Raw genomic sequence first — 16,848 nt, 5'->3', positions numbered from 1 at the left:
CTTGGGCCCAAACAGCCCACTCGTCAAACTCCGGCACCTCTCAGCCGGTAGGCGCTATGTAGTTCACTTCAGCCCCCATTCCTAAGTTGTTCATGTTAGCTACGGGAATTTGGACTCAATTTTCATCAATTTTGAATTCTTCTCCTCTTGATTTCAAAGAATTGGCTGAATTTTTCTGATATTAGTTGGTTCTTCTCCTTATGCAATAATCTTGATTTAATGGCATGTAATTACATTCTCAATTCTTCATTCTTACCATCGTTTCCCCGCTACCCTCACCCAAAATTCAAGAAACCCAAAACCCTCATCCTAATTTCATGTTGTCTTGCAAAATACCCGGAAAAAGATAATGAATTTGGACAAGAGGTGGAGGTATCAAAATTCAGGAGAAACTCATTGAATTTTCTTCAACTTGCAGTGACATTAACTGTAATCTCGGGTTCTTTGCCGCTACCCTCCTCAGCAGCAGCCAAAGTCTCGGAAAAGAAGCGTTTGGGAAAGAAGCATGAAGCTTTAAGGCCCGAGGAGTTGAAAAAATGGACACAAGGGCTACCTGTGGTGTCCCACAGGCTTCCTTATACTGAAATATTGGATTTGAAAAGGGAAAATAAGCTTAAGCATGTTATTAAGCCACCTAATGTGGGATTAAAGCAGAGGCCCGAGGTCGTTTTGGCGGTGTTAGAGGATAATAAGGTTCTTAGGATAGTGTTACCTTCAGCTGAAAGTGATTCTAAGTTTTGGGAAGAATGGGATAAGTTGAAGATTGATGGTCTTTGTATGAATGCTTATAGCCCCCCCGTGAAAACGCCTGAGTTTCCAAAGCCTTATCTTGGGGTTTTGTCGGAAATTCCTAAATGGATGTTCTCGTTCTTTAAGCAGAAGCCTCAATCTAAGAAGGCATTAGAGTTGAAGAGGATGAGAGAGGAGATTAAGCAGAGGAGGAATGAGGAGTTGAAGAGGATGAGGGAGGACAGGGAGATGATGGAAAAAGCGATGAAGATGCAGAAGAAAATGGAGGAGAAGGAAAAGAGGAGGGAAATGAAAAAGATAAAGTATGAAGAGTCTTTGCGCCAAGCTCGTGAGAGCTCACGGGACAATGCGATTATGTGGAATAGATTAGCTAGTGATTCAAATGTTTCTACGGGTCTTGGGGTGGTTTTCTTTTATATATTTTACCGCACGGTGGTTCTTAATTATAGGAAGCAGAAGAAGGATTATGAAGATAGGTTGAAGATAGAAAAGGCTGAGGCCGAGGAGAAAAAGAAGATGAGGGAGCTGGAGAGGGAAGTTGCTGGTATTGAAGAAGGAGATGATGAGGAAGGTGGAGAAAAGGGGGAAGATAATCCCTATATGAAAATGGCAAAACAATTTATGAAGTCTGGTGCACGTGTTCGACGAGCACAAAATAGGAGACTTCCACAGTATTTGGAAAGAGGGGTGGATGTGAAGTTTACGGATGTTGCTGGGCTTGGGAAAATCCGACTTGAGCTTGAGGAGATCGTGAAGTTCTTTACCCATGGGGAAATGTATCGTAGGCGTGGGGTCAAAATACCTGGTTAGATTATTGCAAATAAAGAACTACATTGTTTCCTTTTTATCTTGTTATTGTTGGGTATTTCTTATGCAATACAAGGTTCATAACCACAAGGATTTTTTCTACTATGGCTTTATTTTACTTTTGTATGTCATATCTAAAAAACTTTATGTTCATTATATGACTCTTACTCTCTAAGTTTTGTAGTTTAAGGACATAATCAGATATTTGAGTTTAATGCTTATGCAAGCTTTGTGGTTAAGGTGTGTCTGATCTCTGAGCTACAAACTGTTTGGCCTTCAGAATGTTGATTAAGACTTATTGTTGTTTTTATTAATCATATAATTATCTGGTACTTATCATTTGGGCTACAAGAAACATATTTTGTTTTATTCATCTTGGTTGAGGAACATAGCAAGTAACATAACCAATAAAAAAGACCAGATTTTCCGCATTAACACATGCTTCCTTATTGCTACTCCATCATAAAATTTGCTATTTTTTCTTTTCATGTCCCCTCCCCTGTTCTGTAATACTTTTAGCATGATCTGATGTTGGGTTGGGATTATGCTGAAAAATATTTCAGGTGGTATACTACTTTGTGGACCTCCTGGAGTAGGGAAGACGTTATTAGCAAAAGCTGTGGCTGGTGAGGCTGGTGTAAACTTCTTTTCCATATCTGCTTCCCAGTTTGTTGAAATATACGTGGGAGTTGGTGCATCTCGTGTTCGTGCTCTCTACCAAGAAGCAAAGGAAAATGTTAGTTTTTCTATTCCTTTGGTTATTTTGTGCAGTTTCAAAACTTTCATGCATAATGGTGCTCTAATACTTTTCTTGATGGACCTTTTCCATCAAAACGAATTTTTATTGTGGCTTTTACTTTTTCAGAGATGTTCTTAAGCTAAAATTAAGTAACATATTGAAAAGCTCAATATACGAGAGTGTTTCTGTGTGACTTTTCATAGGCTCCATCTGTTGTTTTCATCGATGAGCTTGATGCTGTTGGAAGGGAACGTGGTCTGATTAAGGGATCTGGTGGACAAGAACGAGATGCTACTCTAAATCAGGTATTGTGGCCTCACTGAATTTCCTCAAGTTTTAGATGAATAAGTATATGGATGCACATTCACTCGTGATTCCAAAACCATTACTCAGCTGCTTGTGTGCCTGGATGGGTTTGAAGGTAGAGGTGAAGTCATCACTATTGCTTCCACAAACAGGCCTGACATTTTGGATCCAGCACTCGTGAGACCAGGGAGGTTTGATCGGAAAATTTATATCCCTAAGCCTGGACTTATCGGTCGCATTGAGATACTTAAGGTGTGCTTTTTTCATATGTGTATTTGTTGTTTATAGTTTGCGTGTTGATGTTTTCATGTGCGATTGATAATATGATAATCTATTGTTTGCCCGTTTTCTTGAGTACTAAGTTCTGACTATTTTTCCATACAAGTTTATGTTTTCTTTTCTAAAGCACCACTTTGTTTTGATGCTATTATGAGGAAATAGGTTCATGCTCGGAAAAAGCCAATTGCACCGGATTTGGACTATATGGCAGTTGCTAGTATGACGGATGGAATGGTTGGTGCTGAACTGGCTAACATCATTGAGATTGCAGCTATAAATATGATGCGTGATTCAAGAACTGAGGTATTCACTCTTGAAATGACGAAAAATTTGAAACTTTATCCTCTATCTTCAATTTGGTCGACAGTCAATAGACAAATTTCGTTGGCACGCTTGTATTTGTTTTTCTTATTTCTGCCATAGCCTAAAACATCCACTTCTGACATATATGCATGCCCTGTGAAATTTGAGTAAAGTTTGTTAGCATATTCACTTTAGCGTGGAATGTTTTGCACAGTAATTTTTTATTCGCTGAGTTTTGCAAATGACTTGGTAGCTGTGAATATTCAAGTTTCTGTTTTACGTAGATTACAACCGATGACTTGTTACAAGCTGCACAAATCGAAGAACGAGGCACTCTAGATAGAAAAGATAGGAGCCCTGAGACGTGGAAGCAAGTAGCTATAAATGAAGCAGCCATGGCAGTGGTCGCTGTGAATTTTCCTGATCTCAAGAATATCGAGTTTGTATGTTCTTCACTTTCCAAGTTCATTTACTTCTTATGTGAGGTCATCTAATTTACTTTGACATAATACCTTTTTTTTCCGAGACAGCTAATTTTTATGATTCTTGCTTATTCTATTTTCTCAGTATTATTTACAAACTATTTTATATTTTGATGCAAATTATATTTTTTCCTATTTTAGTATTTCAGACTTAGCTTTTACAGAAAATAATCTTCGACAGAAAATGTTGTGTTTGTTGCTTCTTGATGCATGTCTTGAATCGTCTGCTGTGTTTTTTCAGGTAACTATTTCTCCTAGAGCTGGAAGGGAATTGGGTTATGTACGATTCAAAATGGACCACGTTAAATTTAAGGAAGGAATGCTTAGGTTTGACGACTCCATTTGATTGCAATGATGTTTCATGTTTTTCATACCCATTTCTTGAAAGTTATATCAGATTTCCTTACTCTGAGATAAAATTTTTGGCTGTGCGGATGAAAATCTCACTTGGGGATAATGTTTTGCCCATTTTGTTTCGCAGTCGGCAATCTCTCTTGGATCACATCACTGTCCAGCTGGCACCTCGTGCAGCTGATGAACTGTGGTACGGGGAGGCTCAGGTAACAAGACGATTTTCGAATTTAATTTTCTTAAAATTTTTCTCAAACTATTTCTTTTTTTTTTTCTCGGATATATAAAATATCATCTGCTTTAAATTTTGCAGATGAGTACCATTTGGGCAGAGACAGCAGATAATGCTAGATCAGCTGCACGGAGTCTAGTTCTTGGCGGGCTTTCGGACAAGCAATATGGCTTGAACAGCTTCTGGGTTGAAGATAGAATAGACGTAATTCTTGTTTTACTTTCTTGTACTCGTGCAAAATCTTTTCCCGTTTCAAATTTCATTCAATTTTACCAAAATCCAGCATATCCAAACCGAAATCTTGAAAAGACTGTAATCTTTCTTACCATCATTCTTCGGTTACCCTCAGGATATTGATTCAGAGGCATTGCGGATTCTTGATACTTGTTATGAACGTGCAAAAAAGGTAAAATCTGAAGACAGTAGGCAATGAATTTCTTGACAAGGTTTTAAGATTTTTCACTCCTTGTCTGTATGCAGATTCTTCAGCAAAACCGTGAACTTATGGACGCTGTTGTTGATGCTCTTGTCGAAAAGAAGAGTTTAACAAAGCAAGAATTTTTTAACCTAGTCGAGTTGCACGGATCTCTTCAACCAATGCCACAAAACATCCTTGATCTCAGGGCCGAAAAACGAAAACAACTTGAGAAAATCATTGCTGACATGATGGAAGAAGCTCTCCCTGGAAGCTGATGATCATGATCGTGGCCTTGGTATATCAAGTTTCAATTCATTAATCTCTGCCTTGAAATTGTTTCGCGAAGTGTCACGAAACAACTGATCTTCTAACGAAACAAAAGATATCGTGGATTTATGGATCTTCGACAGAGGGACGCCTACCCTTAACCCCGTGTTCGGCATGATGTGAGATGTGTGTTAGAGTAGATGTTCTGTAAACCAATGGTTGGTTAAGGAATTTATTGACTCGGTTGTAATAAATAATCTTTATTTTAATATAATTTATATTCATGATTTCGTTTTACTGTATATCCATTCTAAAAACATATATAAAGACATTTATTATACTTTAATACAAATAAATCGTACTTCGATCTTGAAACTCATTTGTAAACATTGTATATTTTAAATTCGTTCATAGTCAATTCAGCCGCCTGAAAACAAGGATAAAGANGAGGTCTCGTTTTCATTGTACTATGTTTGAAATTAAAATCTTATTTAATAATCAGTAACTTATTATCGAATTAATTTATCCCTTTATTTTTCTTTAATTATGAATTCTAATATAATTTGCATTTTTTTATTATCATCTCCTTTTCCTCGTGTTTTATGAGATTCAAATCAACTGTAAATAAATAATTAAGAAATCCTCCTAGTAGGGGAGTAAATAGACTTGACAACAAAAAGAAAAAAATATTAAATATGGTGACTTGCAAGTTGCATCTCAAAATGCTTCCCATTAATATAATATATAATTTACTTTTTAAAATTAAGGATCTTAATGATAGCTACATTTATATTAAGAGTATGGCTTCTGATATCGTCTCACGGAAGATATGGTTAATTCGGTCTATAATTGGAGTAAAAATAATATTTTTGGCATAAAAAAATATTTTTCATGAATCGAGACGAATAGACGATCTGTCTAACAAAAATTACCCGTAAAACGGTGTGATAAGAGTTTTTGTATATATTTAATTATTTGGGTTACGTATTTAAAAATTGTAATCACTACATCTTACCAAATTATTATTTTTTAAAGGTGCATGATACATACCTTCAAATCATGGTCAATTTTAATTTATTGTTAATGTATTATGCATTGCATGTAGAGGTGGTCGGTACGGTATATCATACCGAAATTTCGGATACCGTATACCGTATCGAAAATATCGGTATGAGAAAAATGATACCGTTATCTTACCGACTTTTCGGTATACCGAAAGTCGGCATACCGAAAAGTCGGTATGGTATCGGTAAAATACTGTCATACCGAAAATATATATATATAAATTCATTCTCTTGTAATTTCAAGGTCAATGATTACCAATACTTAACAAATCCCTCAAGACAGTCAAAGAGACCAGGAAAGATATATACAAAACAAATCCATAAAGACAATAAATACCAACCGCAACATGTGTCTAGAGATCCAAGACAATCAATAAACACCAATAAACTTCAACTACATTATGTGCGACTTCTTCATCCGCTATTTTTACAACAATGTCTGAGGTCCTGTGATTTCTGAAGCCTGTCAGCTTTTCAACAAGTCGATGATCAGCATCCAGTCCTCTAGTTAGCTGTAAAGTTATGCTATAAAGATAAGATTTCTCAACAGTTTAAATTCTCAACTATGAGTGGAGTTGCTTTACTGAACTTTGATTTGGACTATTCCAAAATGATGAGTCCAAACAGAAGTTAAATTCTTTATTTTGATACAATATCGTTTTATATATAAAAAATATTTTTAAATTTATATATATTATTTCGGTATTTCGGTATATATCGAAAATTTCAAATTCCATACCGTTACCATACCGAAAATTTCGGTATACAATTTCGATAAATTCGATATTTTTGGATACGATAACCTCGGTATACCAAAAATTCGATATTTTTTTCCACCTCTAGGATGGGCCATCAGAACCCAAATTTCGATTAGAAGCAAGATTTAAGGCAAATGTAGTAGTCAAATCAAATAATTAAAATACACATAAATTGTTTTTTTAAAGCAAAAATATACGAATTAAATTTGTATGTTTTTTCTTTGCACGTAGACATTATTTCCATATTCCCTAATTTCACGATTAAAATGTTCATACCTTAACAAATTTTTTTTTTAGAAATTAAAGTTTTTTTAGAAACATTATTAAGTTTCAAAAGTACCAACATTGATTGTCCATGTCTTTATATCTTCTTTTTTTTAATTATTATTATTAATATCGCAATCCATTTGTCAATTATTTGTACCATGTAACGGGCCCATTATTTTATTAAAATAATAAATGCTGACAAGAAACCAAAAAAAAAAAAGATATGTTAAATAATAATTCAAAAATTAATACTATTATCATGATGATAACAAAAAATAGGGGTACTTTTTTTAATTTGGTTCAAATCTTTTTTTTAAAAAAATACATCGGAGGATGTCATTTTCTTAAAAAAAAAAATTTGACCGAAATTATTTAACTAATTTTCTCCTATTTTGACGATCATATCAATCCTAAACATGATATCTATAATTTATTTTATGTAGGTTCAAAATCTTTAAATTTTAAACAAAAAATAAGCTTTTTTTTCAATATTTATAATTGTTTTTCTCGATAACAATTATAAATGCATAATCTTATAATTGATATCAGAAATTAAAAAAACACGATTTCAATTCTCATAGACGGTAAATAGATACAATTGTTGGTATGATACTTGAGAAAACAAGCGAAAATATATACATTAATTGATATGTTGTATATGTCAAAATCATGTTTGAGTAATACTAATAATAAGTTTTGACGAACGTTCAATTTTTAACTTGACCATAGACAAGGTTCATAACGAAATGTTATATATATTTTATTTCGAAATTTTATTCAATATTCATCGAAATGTAAAAAAAATAATAATAATAAGAAAACGACTACGTACTGACATTATTCATTTCCCTTGGACCTAAATTTGATAGGTCAAACATTTGATTGCTAAAGGTTAACTACCTTTCACGTGCGAGGAATAAAATTAAAAGTAAAGACAATTTGATTTTACTTTATTGACACAGGAAAACATGATCTCAACATGCAAAATCCACACAAAAGATAACCGTGCATCTTCCTGGCTCGAACGAAAATTTCAGAATCCATTGTTTGTTTATATATATAATTTTGATGTGTTAATGTTTATTTATCGTAATTATGTTGGATTAAGTGTACATCAATAATAGTAGTATTGAGATGAGTAACTTTAGATAAATTCTTGTGTTTCAAGCTGTTGATGTTGTGTTGTTTGATCTGGTTGGCTAAGTGGATCATAAAAAAGTGATATCAGATCTTTAACGGATTAAATTATCTCTGCTGAGGACAGAGATTAGCAACTCCCTGATAAATTTCTTGTGTGTCAAGCTGCTGGTGTTGCACTGCTTGATCTGGTTGGCTAAATTAGTCGTAAAAAAGTGACACTAGATCTTAACGGGTAAAACCTTCTCTACTTGTGACATGACCGACAAGTAGAAAAAAGGTAAAACTGATATTTAAGGAAAATAAGACCCCACCAGAAGATTCGTACCTCCTCGGACTCATATAGCTAATAGTCTGACCCCATTAGCAAATAAGTAGGTGCATTCTGCGATATCACAAGTATAAGGAAATAAATATGCGCCTTGTCTGACAGCTATAGTTTTTGGTCTAGTGATAAACACTTGATCCTATCAGTCCACTTCCATGGCCATCAATGAGATGACACTTATTTATTGGATGCGATAAAACATATCTAAATTGTATATCTAATATATAAGTATCAGCTCATGTGTAAGTACAAAGATAGAGAAGATGAGTGGACAATATATCAAAACAATATATATAAATAAAGTCATTTTCATAAAAGTTGTTTTGTCCTTAATTTATTAATATTGCAAATAGTGTGATTAATTTAAACAAGTAATTGCTAATTAAACTATGATTAAGTTGTTGTCAAATCACAATTATTCTTTAAATAGTTGGAATGGAACATCAAATTATGATTGATTTATGATTGCAGAAGAAAATAGTTAAATATTAGTCAAAACACTGTTATCACGTCCAATGCAAGACGTTTGTGGAATTTTCAGTTTATACGATTTTTTTAATCACTTTGTGCAGTGGTTTTAATTGTAAATTAAATCTAATTATTCTTATTTTTAAATCATTTGAAGATCAATTTTGACAATTATCTCATAAACTTTCATTTGAATCCTAATACGAACTACCAAAACTAATCTTAATCTCAACTTTTTTCTTCAAAAAAAAAAAATGCATGAAGAATATAATTGCATGATTCTACTAGAAAGTTTTAAAATTTAATAAGAAGTAAAAAGTAGCATATATTATCTACTATTCGTAACCTCGTTATCTGACATCAATGTCTCAAATTCAGTGTAAAATCTTCCGTCCGATAACTAAATTATAACCAATTTCTCCCCAACTAAAATAGACTAATAATATATGTTTTTTTTATATGTATTAGTGGGGTTTTTTTGTAAAAATAATTTAATTTTAAAAAAAATTTTCAAAAATAATGTAAAAAAAAAACATTTCCAAAACTACTGCAATCCGCGCTTCGTAAGCACGGACGCTGGTCCACATAGACGACGAAATATTGTAGCGACGCAATATATATAAAAACCGTGGCTAATTAGCGACGGTTTATAAAACCGTCGCTAACATGGAATACGCGACGGTTTAAAAACCGTCACTAATTTTAGCGACGGTTTATTGAAATCAGCGACGGTTAATAAGCCGTCGCTAATTAACGACGGTTTTGAACCGTCGCTAAATGCCAAAATACCTGCACATGTACGTCGCGGATAATCTTGAACTTTCAACGTCTTGCAATTTTGCAGCGTGCAATATACGCCGTGGAAAAAGAATTTGCGCGCTGCGAAAAGCCATTTTTGTTGTAGTGAAGATAAAAAAAAAAAACAGACAATAAGCTCATCAAAAAATAAGTTTTTTCAGGAACCTCTACTATTCAACCTAGTTTTTTCAGTGATTTAGGGGTGGCTGACTTTGGTTTGTTTGGTCAGCAGGATTTTAAGACTCCGTCTTGGTCGAACATACACAGTTTTACAAATTTGCTTAATGTTGGTCCGCAGCATCTTGTACATGACATTCGACCACAGAATGATGTTGAGGAAAATGAACAACATTCAATTGAGATATCCCAGTCTTGATTAATTTCTTGTTTGTTTTTTTCTCTATCTTCACTACAACAAAAATGGCTTTTCGTAGCGCATATTGCACGTTGCAAAATTGAAAGCCGTTGAAAGTTCAATATTATCCGCGGCGTACATGTGCACGCTGTTGATACAAGTATGTGTAGGGTGGTACGGTTTTTAAACCGTCGCTGATTCCAAAACCGCGATTCCAAAACCGTCGCTGATTCCAATACAGCGACGATTTTAATAAACCGTCGCTAAATGATTCAATTTTAGCGACGGTTTTTATATATATTCCGTCGCTAAAATATTCCGTCGCTTACTTGGACTAGCGTCCGTGCTTACGAAGCGCGGACGCTGTTCCAGTAAGCGCGGATTGCAGTAGTTTTGGAAATTTTTTTTTTTTTACATTATTTTTGAAACAAATTTTTAAAATTAAATTATTTTTTAAAAAAACCCGTATTAGTGTTACAACAGCCAATCAATTCCATCAACAACCTTACACAAGTAAAGTTGATAATCTTATGTTTTTTCTCATATCACATGTAAATAATTTTTCGGTGAAAATTACACATTTGAACAACCTTACAAGTTATGTTATTAGGAAGTACTGGTTCTGTATTAATTGGAGAAATTTTCAAAAACTTCAGTATAAGTTGAACTATATAGAGTTTTGGTCCTTTAAATTAATCAAAATTCAATGTCCTTGCAATAAATTTCTTTTTTGTGCTTTTATTTATTTATTTATCCTTCGGAATGCTAATATGGCTAGCATCTGAATAATGTTGATATATCCGATGTGATCATGTTAGCATTCTAACAAAAAAATTTTGCATTAAGATACAATTTTTACAAACTAAAGTACCAAAAATATAATTTATATAAGCCAATTTACAATATTATTTTAGGAATTTATCGAATTAAGAGGATATATACCCAATTAAGGTTGGACATGTTTTTAAAAAAATTTATGTATAAATTATTGAAAAGTATTATTTTAATTTGTTCAGCTAGCTGATGTCTATGTAAGGAGTAAGTCTCTTATGAGATGTTCTCACGAATCTTTATCTGTGATATGAGTCAACCCTACCGATATTCACAATAAAAAGTAATAATCTTAACATAAAAAGTAATACTTTTTGTTGAATGATCCAAACAAGAGATATGTCTCATAAAATACGACCCGTCAGACCGTCTCACACAAGTTTTTTTTATATGTGTGAGTGTGACAAAGAAAATGTTATATATTTTGCTTTAGAAGTGTATTTTTCTCTAATAAAACAAAAAGAAATGTGTTTTGCTAATTTTTTTTTTAAAATTTTCTCTAAAGTTAGAAATATACTGGGAAATATCAATTGCAACCATTCTCTAAAGTTAAGAATAATAGAAAAAAGAAAATTCCACCATTTTTAGTTCCACTCATATATATATAAGGGACATAAAAAAATTTGATATATAGTCTCAAATATTTCAGACATTTTTATAGATATTTTATTTGATTTTAAAAAAGTTTATTAATTATATATATATAATAAGGAAAGTATATATAATAACAGAAAAAACATTAATAATAATACCAAGAATGCATTGTCTCAAAGCTGTGCAACGTGATCAATTAAATATTCACTAAATTCTTTGTCCGACGCCCACCACTGCGGGAGAAGCCACCCCTCCTCCGTGTCAACCACCGGGAACTCATAACCACCTCTTCCGTCGACCAAACTCGGTAGCTCAACAATCTCATCAAGTTGATCATCCGATTCCTGATTGATGCTTTCTTGCGACGAAGTGCAGAGCGAGGTCAGCTCCTCCATGCCCGCCGCTTTTGCCGCCGCTTTCTGAACATCCAGCGGCGAGGACGAATCCGGGCGAGGCAGTGAATCTTTGAGTTGAGGGAAATTCAGAATCGCTGAACTACCCTTTATGCTCAAAGCTGCAACATCGTGGGCTATAGCCGCCATCTCAGCTGTGGCATAAGTTCCGAGCCAAATGCGCGACTTCTTCCGAGGCTGCCGAATTTCAGTTACCCACTTTCCCCAGCTTCGCATCCTCACGCCTCTGTAATTTGGGTGCTTGCATCCACTGTTTCTTGATCTTTTCTCGCATTTGTTTTCAGTATCTTCGGAAGGGTTTGTGTTTCTTTGGTGGGATATTGAAGATCCGGAGATGGGATTTTGCATGTAGACGCGAGTTGGTCCGGCGGAGGAAGTGGTGGCTACGATGGTTTTTGCTGATGGGCGAGGTGGTTTGCCCATTTTGTGGTGGATATCGCAAATTCAATGCATTTTGCTAATACGTTTTACATTAATAGATGGGTCGAGGAAAAGGGTTAGTTGAAGCTTGATATGGCCCCCATCCGTGGTCACGTACAAAAATTGTGTTTATATATGTATGGAAAAATAATTTTTGATCCTATAATTTTTTATTTTGGATTTTAGTTCAGTGAATTTTCAAATTTTAATTTTGGTACATTTACTTTGAATTTTTTTTTTGCTTTTAATCATATTTCGTCTAAGTGTTGACGTGTAAATGAAAATGCAGTTGGACATTGAAAAATGTTGACTTATCGTATTTCAAGTTAGCACATGAGCTAAAATAGCCTAAAATCAATACTTGATGTATAAAATCCGTAAATTGGACAAGTTAGTGGACCAAAAAAATCATTTGTCTTATATATATTGATCTTTTTGCGATATTGATCTTTCGTACAATCAAAATTCCAGTTTGGGTGTCCGAATTGGTTGTGAGATTTTTAAAGAAAATAAAAAAAAATATTTTATTATACCCAAACAAATATATATCGATATCATTTCTACCTGGGAACAAAGAAATTTTTTGTGTATGAGAGTTTCAAATTAGAAAATCCGACAGAAAAACTGAGGGCAAAGTTTTTGTTTGCTGTTAGGGATTTCAGAACAATTTATCCCGAATTCAATTTATTGAATTGACAAATCATATTTGGCCTAAAAGGCTACAATATACATGTGTTTTAGGTAAGCTTTCACAACAACATAAGACTGAATGTGAGGAAAGAGGATTCATGTTCACTTAAATCTTTATCAGTTTTTTTTTTTTTTTAAATTTGCATCACCACACTTTGCAAAACCTGAAAAAACGAAAACTCTTGATTTAAAATTTTTTGTATTTAAAACTCAGTATTTTTAAAATCGGACATCAAATATCTTGCAAATGAGGTAAATGTGATTTAGTTTTTTTTAATGCAGTAATTAAACGTGTTTGAATTTTTAAAATAGAGAATTTATTAGCCTATTAATTAATATTTTAAAAGGTTGTCTTTTAGACTTGTCATAGAACACCTGATGCAATCATCCTGAGCTTTTTCAGCAGCAAGACCTAAATCACATCTTATAAGGTATGTATCGTGTTATATAATATACTATTATGATTATGCACGTATTACATACTTGTATAATTAGTTTTTTAATAATTATTTTTTGGAGTTTAACTAATTTTTATATAAAGCTACTAACAATTAACACAAAAATATTTGTTCTTCTTTCGTTGAAGTCTGTAATAATTGTTTACATGATAATAATGTATGATTTTTTAAAGAAAAATGATGATGTATTTGTAATTTTAACAGATAACATTTGAATTCTAAAATTTTGGAAAGTGAATTACAATAATAATTATCGATAAGTTTTAAATTTACTAAAATAATTTTTTTTTTAAATATTATTTTTCTAAGTTGATTAAAATTCCTTCGGTAAAATTTAATTGGCGTCACAAGATTGGACCAGCAAGGATTTCACATTTTATATATATTATTAGACGACATATTTACACGCGTTGCGTATATAACAAGACGATCAAAATATAAATGAAGAAAATGACACTATTACAACCATTTTTTTAAAGGTAAAACTATTAACTCCATTTTACTGCACGATTATAAAAAATTATCGATTAAAATATTTCAAAGTAGGGCTATGGTAAGGCAAATTCCCTGCAAAATACTTAAGACACGATAAAGGAAGAAATATTATTAAAAAATAAACAGACAAGGATCAAAAGGGAGAATGAGGATGCAAACTACCTCGTCATGGTTTCCTTTTTAAAAATTAGGTTTTAGAAGACTGCATGAAAATTAGTTTGATTAAAGAAAGAGTAGATCTCTTGTGAGACGATTTCACGAATCTTTATCTGTGAGACGAATCAACCTTATCGATATTCACAATAAAAAGTAATAATCTTAGCATAAAAAATAATATTTTTTCATGAATGACTCCAATAAGAGATCTGTCTCACAAAATACGACTCGTGAGATCGTTTCACACAAGTTTTTGGCTCAAAGAAGAGTAAGACGAAAACTCATATTTGAATTTTAAAAGTTGGAGTACGAATCAAGATTAACCATTTTTATCACATCAACCAACATTTTTCATGTTTTTACCAAAAAGATTTTGGCAAACAGAGGAATAAATTGTAGGTTTGACATTAGATTTTGTCAATTTAAGCAAATTGATCTTGAACACTCTTTATACTTTCACCAAATTTCGAACTCTTCTTGAAGCCTGAATTGTAAGACTGAAATCACCGCAAGCCAACTTTTGGTCAGTAAATAAATTTTGATATGCAAAACACACAAAATTACAAGAATAGTTATTTATGATGCAAGATGAAAAGCAATTATCACAAAATCTATCTGCAGAATTTTTATCAAACATGTTATAGGCATGTATATATTTCATATGGCACTAATAAAACAATAAATAATGATTGCTTACTGCATAAATTGGAAACTGTTGGCGCGGCCCTCTGCAAAAACTTTGAGAAAATAAAGCTTATGTTCGACAACACCGCATCCATGTGACATTGATAATGGGTCAACTACGGTCATTTTCTCTTACACCAGAAGAGGATAAAGCTGTTGAGATCAGTGATGAACTAGCTTCCAAAGGACGCCTACGCTTCTCACACCACGGTTAGTGGACAAAAAGAACTTTGTGACCACTTTTCAATGTCTATGGAAGGGCCGTCAAGAGATGGACATTAGCAAATAATCACTTTGTTTTCACTTTTGAGCATGCTGGTGACATTGATCAGGTTATCAAGATGGAACCCTTGTCCTATAATCGTGCTATTCTCGTTGTCCGAAAATTTGAGGGTTTTGTTTCTGGTGATTTGGGGCTTTTCCAACATAAGCATAAGCATTTCTGGGTTCAAGCTTTTCATATTCTGCCCGATGGTATGACTTGGGACTTTGTTATTGGGACGGTTCTGACGGTTGAAGTTGATTCTAATGACCGGTGTATTGGTAATTTTATGAGGTTAAGGATTTGCATCAATATTACTCAACCCATTCTGTCGGCCAAGGTGGGTATACAACAATTATGAGGAAAAGTCGGAAAAACCAAAATTGACATCTTGATTCAAACAATGAAACTGTACGGAACGTTCTTGACGAAGAATTGCATCTATGAATGGATGCATTCTTTCATAATTCAAATATTTTTTCATTGAGTTCTCTCTCATCTTATAACATTTAAGTACTTAGTTCTATAATATTTGTGAGGTTTTCGTTCTCCTTTATTAAAATAGTATGAGTTCTCTTTAGAAATACAGTGAGTGTTTGTACACCATAAAATATTATAGTAGAATTTTTTTCATCTTGTCGTGGTTTTTACCCAAATATTTTTTTAGAGATTTTTCACGTAAATCTCGTGACCAATTTTATATTTTATTTTCATATATTATCTCAAATTGCCTCACATGGGACTAACAAGTGGTATCAAAGCTGTAATTTAAAATTTCTTAAAATTCTGAGTATGCTCTGTGGTTGCAGCCTAGACTGATCTTCCACGTCAGAAAAGTTTTTTAAATATTTTTTAATAAGATAGGATTATTTTGTCCAGTTTACTAAATTGCTGTAGACATAATGGCGGGCAGGTACGAGATAACAAAGTTTAATGGAAACAATTTTATGTTGTGAAAAATAAAGATACAAGCAGTTCTAAGGAAAGAGAATTTTTTGGCGACTATTAGAGATAGACAGGTGGAAATGACAGACGATGGAAAGTGGAATGAGATTAATGATAATCATGTTGTCAATTTACACTTGGTTATAGCAGACGAAGTACTGCCAAGTATCTCTAAAATAAAAACAGCAAAATTATTTGGGATACTTCGACAAAGTTGTACGAGGTCAAGTCACTACACAACAAGATTTTCCTAAAGAGAAGGATTTATACTCTTTGGATGGCGAAATCCTCATCGATGACCGACCATATCAACACACTTAATACTCTATTTGCCTAACTCACTTCTATGGGGGTATAAATAGAGGAAAACGAATGCACAGAGCTTCTACTTCAAAGTCTACCAGATTCATATTATCAACTTATCATTAACTTAACCAACAATATTCTTATTGACTCTCTAAAATTCGACAATATCTTAACTGCGGTTCACGAAGAAGAAAGCCGGAGCAAGAATAAGGAAGATAGGTTGGTAACTTCGAAGTATGCAGAGGCTTTACCGATGATAAGAAGAAGATTTATGGACTATGACTCCAATAGGAGCCAAAGACGAGGTAGATAAAAGTCGAGAAGTAAGAAGAAAAATATTAACTGCTTTAAATGTGGCAGTGAATGACACTTAAAGAAAGAGTGTACGAGTATCGAGAAGAGTTCTCAAAGAAATGTGGCCAGTACTTCAGGCGGTGATTAATATTATTCAGCGAAGCGACAACAGTTGCAGAAGGCAGACACAA

At 33.3% G+C, this 16,848-nt stretch overlaps 2 protein-coding genes across 2 annotated transcripts; one reads left to right on the top strand and one right to left on the bottom strand.

Annotated features, from left to right (window-relative positions):
* Positions 1-5,033, top strand: LOC140968260 (probable inactive ATP-dependent zinc metalloprotease FTSHI 2, chloroplastic). The gene is made up of 11 exons (XM_073429165.1): positions 1-1,555; positions 2,121-2,293; positions 2,500-2,601; positions 2,690-2,854; positions 3,044-3,184; positions 3,469-3,627; positions 3,908-3,993; positions 4,148-4,226; positions 4,331-4,453; positions 4,599-4,655; positions 4,730-5,033. The coding sequence occupies exons 1-11, from the start codon at positions 220-222 to the stop codon at positions 4,940-4,942; spliced, it is 2,634 nt and encodes an 877-aa protein (XP_073285266.1). The 5' UTR covers positions 1-219; the 3' UTR covers positions 4,943-5,033.
* Positions 5,034-11,683: 6,650 nt separating this feature from the next.
* On the bottom strand, positions 11,684-12,506 carry LOC140968261 (dehydration-responsive element-binding protein 3-like). Its single transcript, XM_073429166.1, has one exon. The coding sequence runs from the start codon at positions 12,368-12,370 to the stop codon at positions 11,708-11,710; it is 663 nt and encodes a 220-aa protein (XP_073285267.1). The 5' UTR covers positions 12,371-12,506; the 3' UTR covers positions 11,684-11,707.
* Between the last annotated feature and the right edge of the window lie 4,342 nt (positions 12,507-16,848).

This window comes from Primulina huaijiensis, unplaced genomic scaffold (genome assembly GCF_012295235.1).
Source record: "Primulina huaijiensis isolate GDHJ02 unplaced genomic scaffold, ASM1229523v2 scaffold34775, whole genome shotgun sequence".
NCBI lineage: Eukaryota > Viridiplantae > Streptophyta > Magnoliopsida > Lamiales > Gesneriaceae > Primulina > Primulina huaijiensis.
The sequence above is the reverse complement of the archived record's forward strand: the minus strand, read 5'-3'. Positions and strand labels throughout refer to the sequence as shown.

Bases quoted from the DNA above. Each gene is read 5' to 3' on its own strand.
- LOC140968260 (XM_073429165.1), top strand. From the start codon at position 220: ATGGCATGTAATTACATTCTCAATTCTTCATTCTTACCATCGTTTCCC. The intron at 1,556-2,120 runs GTTAGATTATTG...AAAATATTTCAG, and splicing joins GCGTGGGGTCAAAATACCTG to GTGGTATACTACTTTGTGGA. The intron at 2,294-2,499 runs GTTAGTTTTTCT...GACTTTTCATAG, and splicing joins ACCAAGAAGCAAAGGAAAAT to GCTCCATCTGTTGTTTTCAT.
- LOC140968261 (XM_073429166.1), bottom strand. From the start codon at position 12,370: ATGGGCAAACCACCTCGCCCATCAGCAAAAACCATCGTAGCCACCACT.